The sequence below is a fragment of the Rhinoraja longicauda genome, chromosome 26 (assembly GCF_053455715.1).
Source record: "Rhinoraja longicauda isolate Sanriku21f chromosome 26, sRhiLon1.1, whole genome shotgun sequence".
NCBI classification, from domain to species: Eukaryota; Metazoa; Chordata; class Chondrichthyes; order Rajiformes; family Arhynchobatidae; genus Rhinoraja; species Rhinoraja longicauda.
The window spans coordinates 15,691,559-15,709,361 of record NC_135978.1 but is presented as its reverse complement, the minus strand read 5'-3'; the positions used below and the strand labels follow the sequence as shown (position 1 = coordinate 15,709,361).

General features: G+C 45.3%; 1 protein-coding gene across 5 annotated transcripts in view; it reads left to right on the top strand.

The window, feature by feature from the left end:
- Positions 1-17,803, top strand: part of rasa4 (RAS p21 protein activator 4) — a 138,347-nt gene that overhangs the window by 17,741 nt on the left and 102,803 nt on the right. For all 5 annotated transcript variants that reach the window (XR_013548958.1, XR_013548957.1, XM_078422692.1 and 2 more), the window contains exons 3-4: positions 4,468-4,581; positions 4,692-4,753. Coding sequence is in view for 3 of the 5 variants with exons in the window: in XM_078422692.1 (XP_078278818.1) it covers positions 4,468-4,581; positions 4,692-4,753 (176 nt within the window). In the remaining 2 variants the exon portion in view is untranslated. The remainder of the gene's footprint in view (positions 1-4,467; positions 4,582-4,691; positions 4,754-17,803) is intronic.

Here is a 17,803-nt window from a genome sequence, read left to right as displayed (position 1 = left end):
TGTGGGAGGAAACTGGAATCCCGCAAAAAACCCATGTGCTCACGGGGAGAAGGTACAAACTCCGTACAGACAATGCCTGTAGTCAGGATCTAACCTGGGTCTCTGTAACCATAAAGCAGCAACTATCACTGCGTCACTATGCTTCGCAAACCCAATCTATTTTGATCTCCAGATTCTGTGGAAAGCAAAAACATCACAGGAATGCTCTGGCCGCATAACTGATTTGCCCAGTTGGGTTTCATTTCACTTCAAGGCGGGGTTGAAAGATGAAGCTTGACATGGGCTGAATGTTTTTGTTGATCTAAGTGGCAAACTAGCTCAGCCAGTGAAATAAACACGGAAAGTGCTGAAAAGACTTGGTAAGTCAGGTCAGGAAAACCTGAAATGTTAATTTTGTTTCTCTCTGCACAGATGCTGCTTGACCTGCTGAGTATTTCCAGACTTTTTTTGATTTTAAGGCAGATTTCCAGCAGGCGCGGTGTTTACTTTTCATTTTTAGGTGGGCCATTAGTCCATCTCCCTGATCTATATTTTAACATAGCCACTCACCCACTTCAAATTAGGTTTGTCAAAGGAGCCCAAATATGTGGTGAGCGGTGTTTACCGGAGGAACGCAATACATTCCAGGGACAATCACGCAACCCATAAAAAGCGAGTGTGCTGCCTGGCAGGAGAATTTCAGTCATAGAGGGAGAACAGACGGCCTCTGGAGATTTCTGGAGGTTTGTAAAATACTGAAAGGCCGAGACACTGAGTGCAACAACTATTTCCCTTAGCAGAGAGGCCAAGATTTAGAATTGGTCGAAAGATTAGAGGGGAGTCGAGGAAAAAGCTTTTGGCCTGAAGACTATTGGGAGTCTGAATCCCTCATCCTGTTTTAAACAAACACTGGATGGGAACTTGAAGAGCCTTTATGTAGAATGCTCTGGATAAAAAGCGAGAGTGTGGAATCAGCTTATATAGCTCTGTGGTGAATACATGGTGTACTGTTAGGAATACAGCGGGCCAGGCAGCATTGGTAGAGGGAACGGACAGGCGATGTTTTGGGTCCTGGACACACTTATGCTGTAATGATTACAGTAATGATTCTATGAATTATTACTTTTGAGAAATTATAGAATCTTAAATACATTATTCGACCTGAGAATCATTCAGCTCCCCAAAAACACACCAGTCCTCAACTGGAGAAGGATTTCATTCCCCACTCTAGCAAAGAACCGTCGTCGTTCCTGACACATACCTGCATTCTACTCGAGAAAGGCTACACTCCTCAGACACATACTGTACCTGCATCTGCTGGAGAAGTTTACAATCTCCAGATAAACACCGGCATCTTTTAGATTCACTCCCTAGAACCAGAAAACATGCTCCTGAAGAATTATTCGTCGAGTCAAGTTGAGTTTGTTGTCATCTATGCACAAGTATGATGAGGTACAGGTGCAAAGAAAATCACAGTATCATAGGCTCGGTCAACACCCACAAATATAAATAATCCATACATTATGCATACATTGCACAAGTTCTGCAAGGCAGTGCAAAAAGAACATTAGTGCAAAACACAATTAGAAAGCAACTCCATGGTGGTGCAAGAGGTGGGCTGGAGAGCTTTGGACCCAAGTTGGTATATCTCTCTTCATGTTGTCGATTTACATTTCAACAAACACATTTTAAGTGGGTCCCTCAGGGCCAGACCTGACGTGCTGTAATTATCTTTCAAACTGGCAGCTCCTGCAAAAGATTCTGCTGGCTGGGCAAGGGAAGGAAACATGTTCTATTTAAGGTAGTGGAGATGACGCTGGCCTTTTCACAACCGAACATCATCTGGGCTGTGACGAGGCAGTCTTTCTCCATTGTTGTCTTGGGTGGGGTAGTGCAGTGGGGTTGGTATCAGGAGGCTACCACCCATGGATTCAATGGTCAGGTATCTGGTACTGCAAAGTGGGGCTCTGGCTGGGAGCACAGGAGAAACGCAGACTGATGTTTCCAAGACGAACTGATCCAGGACAAAATAGCAAGCGGGAGCATGAGCCCAGGGATGGAGAATGGCTGGCAGGTCCAGTTCACAAGGTGTCAGGAAGGCTGGGCTGGTAGGACAGCAAAGGCCACCACAAGATTGGTTTGACCCACTTAGTCCCATTGCAGGGGAGTTGTTCAATGTTTTAGGCCTCCCTAATGCTATTCCATGTCTTGTGACCTTGTAGTTTAGTTTCGTTTAGTTTAGAGATTCGACGCGGAAACAGGCCCCTTAGGTCCACCGGGTTTGCACCCACCAATGATCCCCATAAACAAGCACTATCGTACACACTAGGGACGATTTACAATTTTTGCCGAAGCCAATTAACCTACAAACTTGTACGTCTTTGGAGTGTGGGAGGCAACTGGAGCCCTTGGAAAAAATGCACACGGTCACACGGTACACGCTCCGTACAGATAGCACCCATAGTCAGGATCAAACCCGGGTCTCTGGCACTGTAGGGCAGCAACACTACCACTAATGTTGCTGCCCTACCTAATAGCACCGCCCCTAACCTAATCTCCTGTCCACAAGTCCTGTTTCATCTGGCAGCATTGCTTCCTGTGGCTCACTCCCTCATCCCCATCACTGCAGCATCCCCTCTAGAACCTTTTCTGAGACAGAGGAATCCTTATTTCTCAAATTACAATTTGTGGCCCTTCTCCCTCCCATGTTGGGGATTAGCTTAGAGTCCTTCTCTGCCTTTAAAGACTGCACGGTGGCAGTGTCACTGTGACTGACAGGGCCAGAGGCAGGGCCATGGCTAGGGCCGCCAGGGCAATGGCCAGGGCTACCAGAACTATGACCAGGGTCGCCAGGGCTATGGCGAGGGCTGCCTGGGCTACGGCCAGGGCTACCAGAACTATGACCAGGGCCGCCTGGGCTATGACCAGGGCCGCCTGGGCTATGACCAGGGCCGCCTGGGCTATGGCCTGGGCTGCCTGGGCTATGACCAGGGCTACCACAACTATGACCAGGGCCGCCTGGGCTATGACCAGGGCTGCCTGGGCTACGGCCAGGGCTATTGCCTGGGCCAGGGGAAGAGTCAGTGGATGTTCCTCTGCCTTGAATTCGGATCACCTGGCACCAGAATCAGATCACTTGGCACCAGGGCGGCACGGTGGTGCAGCGATAGAGTTGCTGCCTTACAGCGCCCCAGACCTGGGTTCGATCCTGAATACGGGTACTGTCTGTACGGAGTTTGCACCTTCTCCCCGTGACTTGTGTGGGTTTTCACCGGGTATTCCGGTTTCTTCCCACACTCGACGTACAGGTTTATAGGTTAGTTGGCTTCGGTAAAATTGTAGATTGCCCCTAGGATAGTGCTAGGGTACGGGGTGATCGCTGGTAGGCACGGACTCCGTGGGCCGAAGGGCTTGTTTCCGTGTTGTATCATGAAGGTCTAAACCTGTTGCTGTTTGAGTAATGGAGCCAGTACAAAATGATGGGCCCCTTCTGAGCAATGCATGGCCATTAGTATTTTATTCTATCCCCAGAGAGCCAAGCTCGGGACGACTTTGCTTTGTTGGCCCCTTCACCCCATCACTTACTCACACTCCAACACCTTGCCACTGACGTGGCCTCGAGCCCAACAACATTAATACCCAAAGAGGAGGATCTCTCTCTCTGGATGCTGGTTCCAAATGTATTCTGGGCCTCACAGTTCAGAAACACCTCCGGTTCACTGCCCGGTGTGGCTGGGCTTAGTTCAGTCATTCAGCTGGCAACAGGCAGGGTACAAACTGGCACGCCAGCAACACACCACATCAATAGGGCTCCTGTATTCCAGCAAGGATATAAAATGAGCAATAAAGGTCTAACTCCAACAGTGAGTGGGCTCCAGAAGGCGCTCGTATGGCTGCATTTGGAATATTGTGAGCAATTCTGGGCACCTTATCTGAGGACGGATGTGCTGGCTGTGAAGAGGGTCCAGAGGAGGTTTACAAGAATGATCCCAGGAATGAGCGGGTCAACCTATGATGAGCGTTTGTCGGCAGTGGGTCTGTCCTCACTGGAATTGAAACATGTAGAATAGTGAAAGGCTTGGATAGAGTGGATGTGGAGAGGATGTTTCCACTAGTGGGAGAGTCGAGGACTAGAGGTCATAGCCTCAGAATTAAAGGACGTTCTTTTGGGAAGGAGATGAGGAGAAATGTCTTTAGTCAGAGGGTGGAGAAGGCTGTGGAGGCCGTCAGTGGATATTTCTAAGGCAGAGCTGGATAGATTCTTGATTAGTACAGGTGTCAGAGGTTATGGGGAGAAGGCAGGAGAATGGGGTTGGGAGGGAGAGATAGATCAGCCATGATTGAATGGCGGAGTAGACTCGATGGGCCGAATGGCCTAATTCTACTATCACTTATGATCTTATGATCTTGGTCAAAGCTGTGTACTAGAGAACGGGCAGGATTTGTACTACTTTGTAAACAGAATTCCTGAAACAATTCTTTCTGCAGAACTGCAACAATATGGAAGACCCTGTCTCCCTTCTGGGGCGAGGAGTACAATGTCCATCTGCCCATCACCTTCCACTCCATTGCCTTTTACGTGATGGATGAGGATGCGATCAGGTAATTGTAACAGCAATTCCCACGGTGTCCGTGCTTGCAATCCGTGACAACCTGTGTGTAAAAAAACACTGGGCTTTCACTAACTATCAATCTTTATTGTTTACATTAAGCCGTGATGACGTTATTGGGAAAGTTTCGATAGCCAAGGACGTTCTTACTGCCAACCCAAAAGGTAAGCACACTTTAGATGTAGTCACTTGTCTGGGAACTACTACATACTTACACATTTTTCCCTGGGTTGTAAATATGACCTCAATCGTATTACTCTTTCTCTCTATATCTCTATATGTGCTTTAATTTTTGCATGTGTTCCTACCTCTGTGTGACCATTTTGTTTTCATTTAACTTCTCACTGCGGAGGCCCATTTTTCAGATTTGATTTGCTTTCCACCTCTTCTTGTGCCTCTGGAAGCTGATGAGACGCAGATAAAACGAGGGAAAATATGTTGTATTGCAACATTCGCTGATCTTCCGAGTTTAAATGGATATGAGGTCAAAGTCATTTTTGTATGAGGACAGTGAGGGGAATAAGAGGAATGCGATTTAGTCTCAGTTTGGTGGCCAAGATCAGCATTCTTGTCATGGTGAATGTTGAGGTAAAGTGATACCGGGTGTAATGGAGAGCATCTCGTTGAACTGAGACTGTGGAAAGTGAAGCTGTTCTCTGTATTTAACTGTTCTGCGCCAGGTTAATAAGCCTTTTGCTAAACCTGGGGCTGGGAAACATTAATACACGGTGACTGAGATTCTCTTTGTTAAATGCTTATTATTCAGTGCTTGAACAAGTTGCTAATGTATCTCAAGCTGGGAATGAGCAGCCCAAACAACAAGTATTTCAATCAGGACAAGAAGTAAGGTGACGCGAGCAGATAATCAGTGTTATAGACAATAGACAATAGGTGCAGGAGTAGGCCATTCGGCCCTTCGAGCCAGCACCGCCATTCACTGTGATCATGGTTATCACAGTAGAGTGACTTGGAAATTTGATCGTGTTTTTCTACAAAAGAGAGATTTATTTACAGATGTACATCACTTTCTTTGGAATATTTCACATAATTCTCAAATTGAACAGGACCATCCTTGTCCTGGATGTCCTGTGGCATCTAATGGTTCTGGGAGGTCTCCAGATACCTCAAGAAGGGTGGGGTGGGGGTTTGGGTGGGGGGGGGGGGGGTGTTGGGGGAAGGCAGGGCAGGAAGGCTGTGTATCCAACAGCTCGGATATACTAACGTAACTGTGGAACTTTTGTGGTTCGGGTTACGGTGTGAGATTTACACAGAACACGCTGTATAATAGAAAAAGTAGAGACACAAGATACTGTAACTGTAGCCAAATGTGCACTGCTGGTGGAACGCGTTGGGATCTGTGGAGGAAAAGGACTTCTCAGCACGCAGGTGGAGACCCTATATCAAACCTCCACAGATGCAGCTCAGCCCCCGCTGAGTTTCCAGCAGTTTGTCTTCTGTTCAAAAAGCAGAAGGCAGAATGCAAGGGCTTTTAGTGAATGATACTTATTCACAGATTTTAACATCCCGCATTCCACACTCCTAACTTTGCTGGATTATTTTACTGATAAATCAATAGCGAAAGAACTTTGTCTAATTCTGCCTGAAAGTCTTGGCATTTTATTTAATTTCTTCTCCTTCCTGATGAGTCTGTTGTTCTGCAATACTATCCGCCACATACTTTGTTTGCAACAGCACCGGGCTGACCTGAAAAAATACCATTGACTTGGCCAGGAGTTAGCTTTGTATCACAGGATGCAAGTTATCAGTTTTGGCTGAAAATTATGCATTGTTTTCTCTGAAATAAAGTAACCGATGTAATTAATTCCAGCAATGACCGATCTCTGTTGCCGGCACTCTTATGTTAGAAGGTGCGGCAGCATCTTAGTTTCGTGTAGGTTTAAGTTTGGTTTATTGTCCCGTGTACCGAGATACAGTGAAAAGCTTTTGTTGTGCGTTAACCAGTCTGTGAAAGCGAAACAGTTAGGGTTTCAGGTCTACGACTCTTCATCAGAACTGGGAAAGAGGAAAATAAGTTTGTTTCGTGAAAAGAGTAGATGGGGGAAAAGGGACGGATGAAACGGAGGGAATTTCGAAGATGCTACTGGGACTGGAAGACTTGAATTGTTAAGTGAGGCAGGACAGGCTTGGGCTTTTCCCCCCTGGAGAGCAGGAGGCTGAGGAGTAACCTTATAGCGGAATATAAAATCATGAGGTGCGCATATAAAGTGAATAGCCCCAGTCTTATCCCCAGGGTAGGGGAGTCTAAAACGAGAGGGCATGAATTAAAAAAGTGGGAGAAGAAACATTTAAAAGGGACCCGAGGGGCAACTTTTTCCACAAAGGTTGCTGCTTAATTGGAATGAACTGCCAGTGGAAGAGGTGGAAGGGGGTACAATTCCGTCATTAAGTAACACTTGGGGTGGGAAAGATTTGGAGGGATATGGGCCAAATGCAGGCGTGGGAGCAGCTTGGTTAGGCAACTTGGTCGGTGTGGACAAGCTGGGCTGAAGGGCCAGGAGGAATCTTAAACAAATTTGACTTCTGCATTTTATTTGCATTGTAAGATTATGCTCCTTCTTTACATCATATTTTCAATGGAAAATTGTAGACTAGGATAAACAAACCATCTTTGTCAGCAGTGGCCACATCCCAAGGAGGAATTTAAAATGTCTTTGGTTCTGCCAGGCTCCAACGACACTTGTTGCATCCATCACTGATGATTTATATTTACTCACAGTGATGCCTGGATTCAGATTTATACTATTGTCAATGCTGAAGCACAGGTCCTGCCTGTGTTGTATTCGTTGATAGTTGTTGAGTTGATGTTGTGGTGGGGTTCCATCCCACATCATCTTCCTAAGAACCTTGGAGGATACCGTGGCCTTCGTTCCACTTAGACTATCCGGCGGTCAATGGTGCTTTATTGTCACCTGTACAAATGCACAGTGAAATTCTTCCTTTGCATGCAGTTTACTAATGTATTGCCATCCTCCTTTCACTCTACTCATCATCCAGCTTAAATGCTTGGAAATTCAATCTCGTAGCGCCATTTTTCCTCTGGTGCAGACCATGGAGATAGGACGTGGAAAAATGGGACACTCTGATTTATGGAGGGAGGGGGAGGTCATGATGGGCAGCCTCAGTCATGTCTTCACACACTCAGTTTTACCATGAATAGTTTGATGACGGTCTGGTGCCAATCCTTTAGCCCGAGAGTGGAAAATCAGTGGAATTCATTGCCACAGACGGCTGTGGAGGCCAAGTTAATGGATATATTTAAGTCGGAGATTGACAGATTATTGATCAGTAAGGGGTTGAGAGGTAAAGATAGATCAGCCATGATTGAATGGTGGATTAGACCTGATGGGCTGAATAGCCTAATTTTGCTCCTTGAATTTCTGAACTTATCATGGGACGAGAAAATGATCATAAGGTCATAAGTGATAGGGGTAGAATTAGGCCATTCGGCCCATCAAGTCTACTCTGCCATTCAATCATGGCTGATCTATCTCTTCCTCCTAACCCCATTATCTTACCTTCTCCCCATAACCTCTGACACCTGTACTGATCAAAAATCAATCTATCTCTGCCTTAAAAATATCCACTAATGGTCTGCAGCCTTCTGTGGCAAAGAATTCCACAGATTCACCACCCTCTGACCAAAGACATTTCTCCTCAACTCCTTCCTAAAAGAACTTCCTTTAATTCTGAGAATATGACCTCTCGTCCTAGACTCTCCCACCAGTTGCTCACAATATTCCAAATGCGGCCTTACCAGCACCTTACAGAGCCTCAACATTACATCCCTGTTTTTGTATGCAAGCCCTCTTGAAATATATGCTAGCATTGAGTTTGCTTTCTTTATTACCGATTCGACTTGCAGATGAACTTATTGGGAATCCTGCACCAGCACTCCCAAGTCCCTTTACACCTCCGATTTCTGGATTCTCTCCCCATTTAGAAAATAGTCTACGCCTTTTTTCCTACTACCAAAGTGCATGACTCCACACTTTGCTATATTATATTCCATCTGCCAGATGAGAGACTCTGACTCTGAATGTTTGAGATGGATCCAGTCGGCGAAAAGACTACATGATTACAACCAAGCCACTCACAGCATACTGAGGCAGTATAAAGTGCATAACTAGAGGCACATGTAAAAGTTATTTTGTAAATTGCAAAGCAGGAAAAAGCTGTCATGGGGAAAATAAAGTTTTTGGGAAAAAACTTTCCATGTAACCTCCCCACAGTAATTGGACATCGTTGTCTCTTAAGAACTACAGCCGATATTTTCAATCATCAGCTATGGGCAGCCATAGAAATTGACAGGTAATTGCTTCTATTCTTCTTTCGTGTCCATCATCCATGTTTCAAATGTTACATCACTGTCATCGTCCGTCCTGAAAAGGACGCAAACTTCTAGCGACAATCAGTGAGAGCTATCACTTGTACAATAGATGATGGTGGTAGCAGAATTAGCTCAGGACACTTCCAGTTTCCAGCCCCGCGACGTGGATGCTTCTGCTATGGGGCCATTGCTTCTATTAACACTTGTACAATGATACTTTATTAAACAGTGTAACATATAGCCTTCATTGCTTTTAGGTTGCAGTAACAAAAATAAACTTATAGTAGGTATTAAAAACCTTTATTTTTTTCAAAATCGTGAGGAAAAATAGCTTTACAATGAAACTCTTTGGCCCTAATGCAACTTTTGGTAGCATGAGGTTTTTTAGTAATGCAACTATTGCTTTACCGTAGAACTACCTGTATTTACCACTTCACCAATATCTTTAGTAAGCAGTGGATTGCTCTGAGACATCCCCATATTGGGATAGTTGCTACTAAAAAGCAAGATCTTCTCCTATAGATGCATTCTTTCTGTAACAGAAAGAGAATTCCTTGAGTTACTTTCAGCAAAACATTACGTTTCATTGAAGAAATGTTTCTCACAAACACCAAACAAACATTGTTTCACACAGAAATGTAAATCCTTTGTGTAAATCCTTTGTGGTTTAAGCAACGATCCTATGAATCTTTAAGACAGTATTATAAACATAGAGAACTCTAACCCATTCTCATTTAGCGTGGATGATATTTGTAATATTGCTTAGATTGAATTCCCATGAAAGTGCCGTTAGAAACATTTTGTAAATCATTCATGTATTGTGAACATTCCCATACAGTATCTACGTGTAAGCTTATTAAATTATTGATTCGTTCACAAATATGCTACTTGGTCATTGTTCAGTATATTTGTATATATTTTAGGAATTGTTAAATGTTTGATACAGTCATAGTTACTGAATGTTTAAAATGTTTCAGTACATTTTCTCAAAGATATATTTAATAGATAAAATAAGGGATCAGTTTCTTGAAATTTCACATTTAGGCTAGCTGAAAATGACAAGTCAGCAAATGGGTAATATTAGCATTACCATTATAAATCATGTACTTGCACACTTCCTGTAATTGCCTCAAATTTCCTGTAATACTTGTTTCAAAGCATCCGCCACTGCTTCATCTATGCCCTGCCAACCGTATCTATGCTCTTGATAGCTTTAGATTTTGACGATTCTCATTTTTCCTGATTGGTCACCATTTGTCCACCTAACAGTTATAGGTCAGCACAGTGGCTCAGCAGCATAAATACTGCCTTACAGACAGAGACCCGGGTTTGATCCTGACTGCTGTATGGGCGGAGTTTGGATATTTTTCCTGTGATCACGTGGGTTTTCTCCGGGTGCTCCAGTTTCCTCCCACATTCCAAAGGTGTGCAGGCTTGTAGGTTAATTGGCTTATGAAAATTTCCCCTCGTGTGTGGGATAGAACTAGTGTAGGGGCGATCATTGGTCGGTGCAGACCCAGTGGGCCGAAGGGCCAGTTTCCGCGGTGTATCTCTAAACTAAAACTAATCAATGCCGCCTGGGTTCCTTCACCGCTCACCCCAATTTCATTGACCAACATTAGCTCCTATCAGCCTGAAACCTTCTGCAGTTGTGCAGGGCCCTAGTGAGACCGCACCTGGAGTACTGTGTGCAGTTTTGGTCTCCAAATTTGAGGAAGGATATCCTTGCCATTGAGGGCGTGCAGCGTAGGTTTACTAGGTTAATTCCCGGAATGGTGGGACTGTCATATGTTGAAAGACTGGAGCGACTAGGCTTGTATACACTGGAATTTAGAAGGATGAGAGGAGATGTTATCGAAACGTATAAGATTATTAAGGGGTTGGACACGTTAGAGGCAGGAAACATGTTCCCAATGTTAGGGGAGTCCAGAACAAGGGGCCACAGTATAAGAATAAGGGGTAGGCCATTTAAAACTGAGATGAGGAAAAACTTGTACAGTCAGAAAGTTGTGAATCTGTGGAATTCTCTGCCTCAGAAGGCAGTGGAGGCCAATTCTCTGAATGCATTCAAGAGAGAGCTAGATAGAGCTCTTAAGTTTAGCGGAGTCAAGGGGTACGGGGAGAAGGCAGGAACGGGGTACTGATTGAGGATGATCAGCCATGATCACATTGAATGGCGGTGCTGGCTCAAAGGGCCGAATGGCCTCCTCCTGCACCTATTGTCTATTGTCTATTGAAATGTCACCCATTCCTTCTTACTCCCAAGATGCTGCCTGACCCGCTGAGTTACTCCAGCATTTTGTGTCTACCTTCAATTTAAACCAGTATCTGCAGTTTTTTCCCCCTATACATTGTCTCCTGCTCTGGGAATGTAGAGATGAGCGTGTTTTTAAATCTCCCCTTGGCTTTTCACCTGCTTATCACTTAACCACTTTACAATTGCCTTGCTTTCATCTCAGAAGGGCTGCACAGGACGACCTGCTGCCTCAGCACCAGTGACAGGATTCACCCCTGATCCCTGGTGCGTTCTATGTGGAGTTCACCATGTGAGTTTCCTTTGGGATGTCTGGCTTCCTCCCACATCCTAACAACATGCAGGCTGGTAGGCTAATTGGATGCTGTAAGTTGCCTGTAAAGTGAATTGTTCACCAGAATATGAAGGGATTTGATGGGGCTGAATGAATAAAATGGGACTGGTGTAAGATTAGTGTAAATGGGTGCTTGATAATGGGCATGGATTCAGTGGACAGAGGGACTTGTTTCTGCGCTGATTGAAGCTGTCTCTGACTCTGAAATTTCCTCCCTGCATCTTTCCAAACGTCTTCCCATGCCAGTACTCTGTTATAATGCTTCTGAACACCAATCTTCAGACTGGAGAAGGATCTCGACCCAAAACGTCACCCATTCCTTCTATCCAGAGATGCTGCCTGTCCCGGCTGAGTTACTCCAGCATTTTGTATCTATCTCCGGTTACAACCAAACAGCCGTGGGCCACCTCACTGTGCAATTCTAGGCAATGACCTTAAAACTGGAGCTAAATAATAGAAGAGTGAAATCGGGTGGCATCATTTTAAACGGAAGGTAGTGGAAATCTGGGATTCTCCCCAAAAGGCTGTGCATCTTGGGTGAATGGAAAAATGTCAAGATCTGCATTGACAGACTTTCTAATTGGCTTTGATATCAGAAGAGCAGATGCGAGAGTGACAAACAAGTGGGGAATGATCCAGTTGAATGTCAGGACAGCCTTAGGGGCTGAATGGGCGTCTACCGAGATGATATTGCAATTCCAAATTCCAGTTTCACTGGCAGATGCATTCCCTTCACTCTTCACTATTGCTTCCGGCACTTCAGGCAGCTCACATCCCGAGTTCCCATTTTCACCAGTAATTGCCTTTGTATTTTGAGTCTCGAAGAGATAAGAGGTTACATTTGCTGTATGGTGAAATATAATATTTAATTGCAATTGAGGCTACTGATTTTAGTTTCCATGGCAATACGCACAATATCATGGCAATTGAGTTAGAAAATGTACTTCTCCTAAACTATTCAGAATAATTGTGTTTTATAATAATTATCACAGATCAGGGGCTCAGACAATATTTTGTATTCTGTACAGCAGGAGCTGTTATCTACTTTAACTCATCAGAATAGCCTGAGAGTTTCTCGAATTTGTGTTTAGAGACATGGAGTCACACAATCATACAGCATGGAAACAACTAGATACAGTTTTAGCCCAACTCCCCCGCCAACCAAGATGCCCCATCCACACTAGTCCCACCTGCCTGCGCTTGGCCCATATCCTTCTAAATCTTTTAAACCTTTCCTATTCATGCAGAGCAAAATGGTTCTACTTTCTTTCTTCCTGCAAAATCCCAATTCTGAATTTTACTGCCCTCATCATGCCTTCCTATCCTGAACTTGACACTAGCTCTGATTCTAACCTTGAACTCAACAATGATTGAATTGTAGGGAAAAAAACTGCAGATGCTGGTTTAAATCGAAGGTAGACACAAAATGCTGGAGTAACTCAGCGGGTCAGGCAGCATCTCGGGATAGAAGGAATGGGTGACGTTTTGGGTCGAGACCCTTCTTCAGACTGATGTCAGGGGAGGGGGCGGGACAAAGATAGGATGTTGACGGAGACAGGAAGACTAGTAGGAGAACTGGAAAGGGGAAGGGGATAGAGAGGGGAAGCAGGGACTACCTGAAGTGGGAGAAGTCAATGTTTAAACGGCTGGGGTGTAAACTGCCCAAGCAAAATATGAGGTGTTGTTCCTCCAATTTGCACTGGGCCTCTCTCTGACAATGGAGGAGGCCCAGGACAGAACGGTCAGATCGGGAATGGGAGGGGGAGTTGAAGTGCTGAGCCACCGGGTGATCAGGTTGGTTGAGATGGACTGAGTGGTGGTGTTCAGCGAAACGATCGCCGAGCCTGCGTTTGGTCTCGCCGATGTAGAGAAGTTGACATCCACTGCTCCAGATGTCAACGTCTCTACATTGGCGAGACCAAGCGCAGGCTCAGGACCCAATGATTGAATTGTGATCCTGGCTATTGTCCTTTCTCCTGTTCTACTCAGGCAATTGCTCAGAATTGAGGACACCTTGTTTCTACTACTCAACCCTGACTCTGACCCTATTCCTGATTATATTTCTGGCAAAAAATGCTGGAGTAACTCAGCTGATGAAGGGTCTTGATCCAAAACGTCACCTGTTTTAGATGATCAGCCACGATCATATTGAATGGCGATGCTGGCTCGAAGGGCAGAATGGCCTACTTTTCTATGCACCTATTTTTCTATGTTTCTATTCCTTCTCTCCAGACCTGTTGCTTGACCCGCTGAATAACTCCAGCATTTTGTGTCCATCTTCGGTGTAAACCAGTATCTGCAGTTCCTTCTTATACATATAATTCTGGCACTGGCTACAAACCTAAGTCTAGTTTAGACCCAGACTTTGACCTTCCTCCTGGTATTGATCTTGATCAGATCTTGCTTCTGACGCAGGACCCAGCCTTCTACTTGGTTCTGTTCTGGTCTTGGCTCTGACCATGGATCTGGACCTGTTCCTATTGCTGTATCTGGCCCAGCCCTCTCTCAATGTAGCTGCTGCTATCACATCATCAACATCACATCAGTTCACACCTATCGACACGGTCCAGAGTATTTACTTACTTTGAGTCCTCAAACTTAATTCTGGCCAAACAACTCTTCCTCATTTGTCTACGCGACGTGCTCTTGCTGTTGGGCACTGACAACATTGATCTGAAGCAGTACGATTCAAAACCAGCCTCGCTTGCCAATTCCAAGCCTGGAACCTTGAACCTGATATAGGTGAGCCCCATTAATTGAACTGCCTGCATTCCTTCAGACAAACCATCATACCCCGTTAGCTAATAGCCCCTTGATATTTCCCCCCGCCAGACGAACTCCATGCCCCCAATCCCTCAGCCAACATCTGTAAACCCTCTCCTCATGCATACTTGAACTGATCAGGGTTCCTCTTGCCCTTCCTAAAGTTTGCAGTGCATGTCTCCGACCTTCATGACACAACACTGAATCGAGAGTTGCGCTTCATCCTATGCGCCAATCCAATATTTTATTTTGACCGCAGTTTACTCGCCGGCCATTTCCCTGCTAACCCCCCTCGAACTCCAGACCCATATATCTGCCGACCTTTTGGATCACAGCCCCCATTAACCCCACTCAAACCCCTGCCCCAGTCCACCGAGCCCTGACAATGCCCAGATTCCAAACACTTACCTCAGCACCATAGACAGAGTACTTTTTGTTCATTGCAACGGGGGCCTGGTGTGGGGGACTGCCTTGAGGGGGGGGGGGGTAGAACAATGGGCAATGGGGACCGCCCTGGGTGTGGGGGGACCGCCGTGAAGGGGGAGGGAAGAACAAGGGGGAACTGGCACGGGGGAGGGGGGTACTTGTAACTTTGTAAGCGCCCTTAATGGGCGACTATTTGCATACCTTGGCACGGTTTGCAAGCAAAGAATTTCACTGTGACCTGTCACATGTGACAATAAACTTTCCATTCAATTCATTGCAAAACCCACACGGGTATAATATTCAGCAGGTTTCAGGGTGGCTAATTTTAATTTCTTATCACCCACTCCTCCTAACCTACTCTCGTTCTCTGCGCTTGATTTAGCTTGGATGATGCCATTTGCTTAGCCTACAGCCCTGGAAGCTGTACATTTAGCCTCAGGATTATTGGAGATCTACCGTTGCGACAGCAATTTGCTTTCCCTTCTCCCTCCCCGCGGAGTGAGTTGCCCGGTATCAAATGGATAATCTTATACACTTATATTTGCAAAGCAGATCTGTGAAAATGGTGCCCAATTGTGAACTCTTATTTTTGAAAGCATTCAGTGGAAAACAAACCCATTTTTCTGAAGGTTTGTGGAAATGTGCTGAGCAACCTTTGGGACATGAATCACTTTTGCAATTTATGACAAAGCATAATTGTGTGACACGAACTCGGCATCGGACTGTGAGAGGATCTCAGGGGAAGGAATCACCATCAAGCATTAAACTGGGCACAATGTGTACGGCATCCCCCACTTTAACATTGCATTAGAACTCAAGTAGCTGTGAAATCCAAATATAATCTATCAGGAAGTATTGCCGTATGCAGCGTTTTTAGAAAATGTGATCAATATTTCACAGAGCTTCAGGAGCAGGGTAGGGCAAAGTCAGGGAGAGTGATAATGACCGGAGACTTGTTAGTTAGGGAGACAAACAGGAAATTCTGTGGCAACAATCAAAACTCCAGGATGGTGTGTTAGCTCCATGGTGCCATTAGGTTTGTACAATGTCATTTTGTCTAGGTCTCTATCGGGCATCTATACTCATTAACTAGGTCATGCTGGCTCTTGGTGGATGCAGGCAGGTCATAGTTTGATTCCGGCACCTTGTGGTTCTGCTGCTGTTGGTGTCGGAGCTATTCATCAAACATGACCTCTGTTGTACATTACTACTGCTTCCATTAACATTGCTGGCTAACTTAAACAAAGCCATACACATCTTGACATCAATCTAGGTAGGAACAAAGAACTGCAGATGCTGGCTTATACCAAAGATGCTGGAGTAACTCGATGGGTCAGACCGCATCTCTGGAGAAAAAGGATGGGTGGCGTTGGAGTCTGAAGAAAGGTCCTGACCTGAAATGTCACCCATTCTTTTTTTTTCCGAAATGCTGTCTGACCTGCTGAGTTACTCCAACACTTTGTGTCTCTTAATCTCGGCAGCACTGCCAGGTATTTTGACACTCCCACACAAAGTCAAAGTCAAAGTCAAAGTCAAATTTATTTGTCACATACACATACACGATGTGTAGTGAAATGAAAGTGGCAATGCCTGCGGGTTGTGCACAAAAAGAATTACAGTTACAGCATATAAATAAAGTTAATAAGTTACTATTACAAAAATTTAGTCTCTGGGGTTATAAAAGTTGACAGTCCTGATGGCCTGTGGGAAGAAGCTCCGTCTCATCCTCTCCGTTTTCACAGCGTGACAGCGGAGGCGTTTGCCTGATCGTAGCATCTGGAACAGTCCGTTACTGGGGTGGCAGGGGTCCCTCATGATCTTGCTTGCTCTGGATCTGCACCTCCTGATGTATAGGTCCTGCAGGGGGACGAGTGTAGTTCCCATGGTGCGTTCTGCCGAACGCACTACTCTCTGCAGGGCCATCCTGTCCTGGGCAGAGCTGTTCCCAAACCAGACTGTAATGTTGCCGGACAGGATGCTCTCTACAGCCCCAGAGTAGAAGCAATGAAGGATCCTCAGAGACACTCTGAATTTCCTCAGTTGTCTAAGGTGGTAAAGGCGTTGCTTAGCCTGATCTAGGTTCCCAGCCAGAAATTTCTGAGGCTGTGTTTCAGTCAGTTTCCATTGGGGCTTTGGCAAATTATGCATATCAACCAGATCGTAACTCATCACATGGTTTGCTTATGCCACAGCACGAAATCAGCTTGAAACACCCACTGCAAAATTACTTCCTGAAATTTGTGTCAGCTATTCTCTGCTAGAAAGTCCAAATCTAACTCCTTGAAGTTGAGCACAGAACTGTCTGTGCTATGTACCATAGAAAACATTTGTCATCAGGATGCATCACGGCTTGTTTTGGGAACAGCTCCATCCAAGACCGCAATAAATTGCAGCAAATTGTGAACGCAGCCCAGACTTCACACAAACCAACCTCCCTTCCATTGACTTCATTTATATCTCACGCTGCCTCGGCAAGGCCAGCAACACAATCAAGGTCGCACCCTGGCCACTCCCTCTTCTCCCCTCTCCAATCAGGCAAAAGGTATAGAAGTGTGAAAGCACACATCACCAGATTCAGGGACAGTTTCTCCCAGCTGTTATCAGGCAACTGAATCATCCGACCACCTCCAGAGAGCAGTGCTCTTTGGTGACCCTCGGACTATCCTTAATTGGACTTTGCTGGGTTTATCTTGCACTAAACGTTATTCCCTTATCATGTATCTATACCCTGTAAATGGATCGATTGTAATCATGTATTGTCTTTCTGCTGACTGGTTAGCACGCAACAACAGCTTTTCACTGTACCTCGGTACACGTGACAATAAACGTTGCACAGATCAAATAAAATTACTTTGCAGGTCAAACTCTGCCGCATTCTCACCGGCAGAAGGCAGTGGAGGCCAATTCACTGGATGTATTCAAGAGAGAGTTGGCACCTAGGGATAACGGAATCTAGGGATATGAGGAATAAACAGGAATGGGGTACTGATTTTGGATGACCAGCCATGATCATCTTGAATGGCGGTGCTGGCTCAAAGGTCTGAATGGCCTACTCTGCAACTATTTTCTATATTTCTATGTTTTATGTT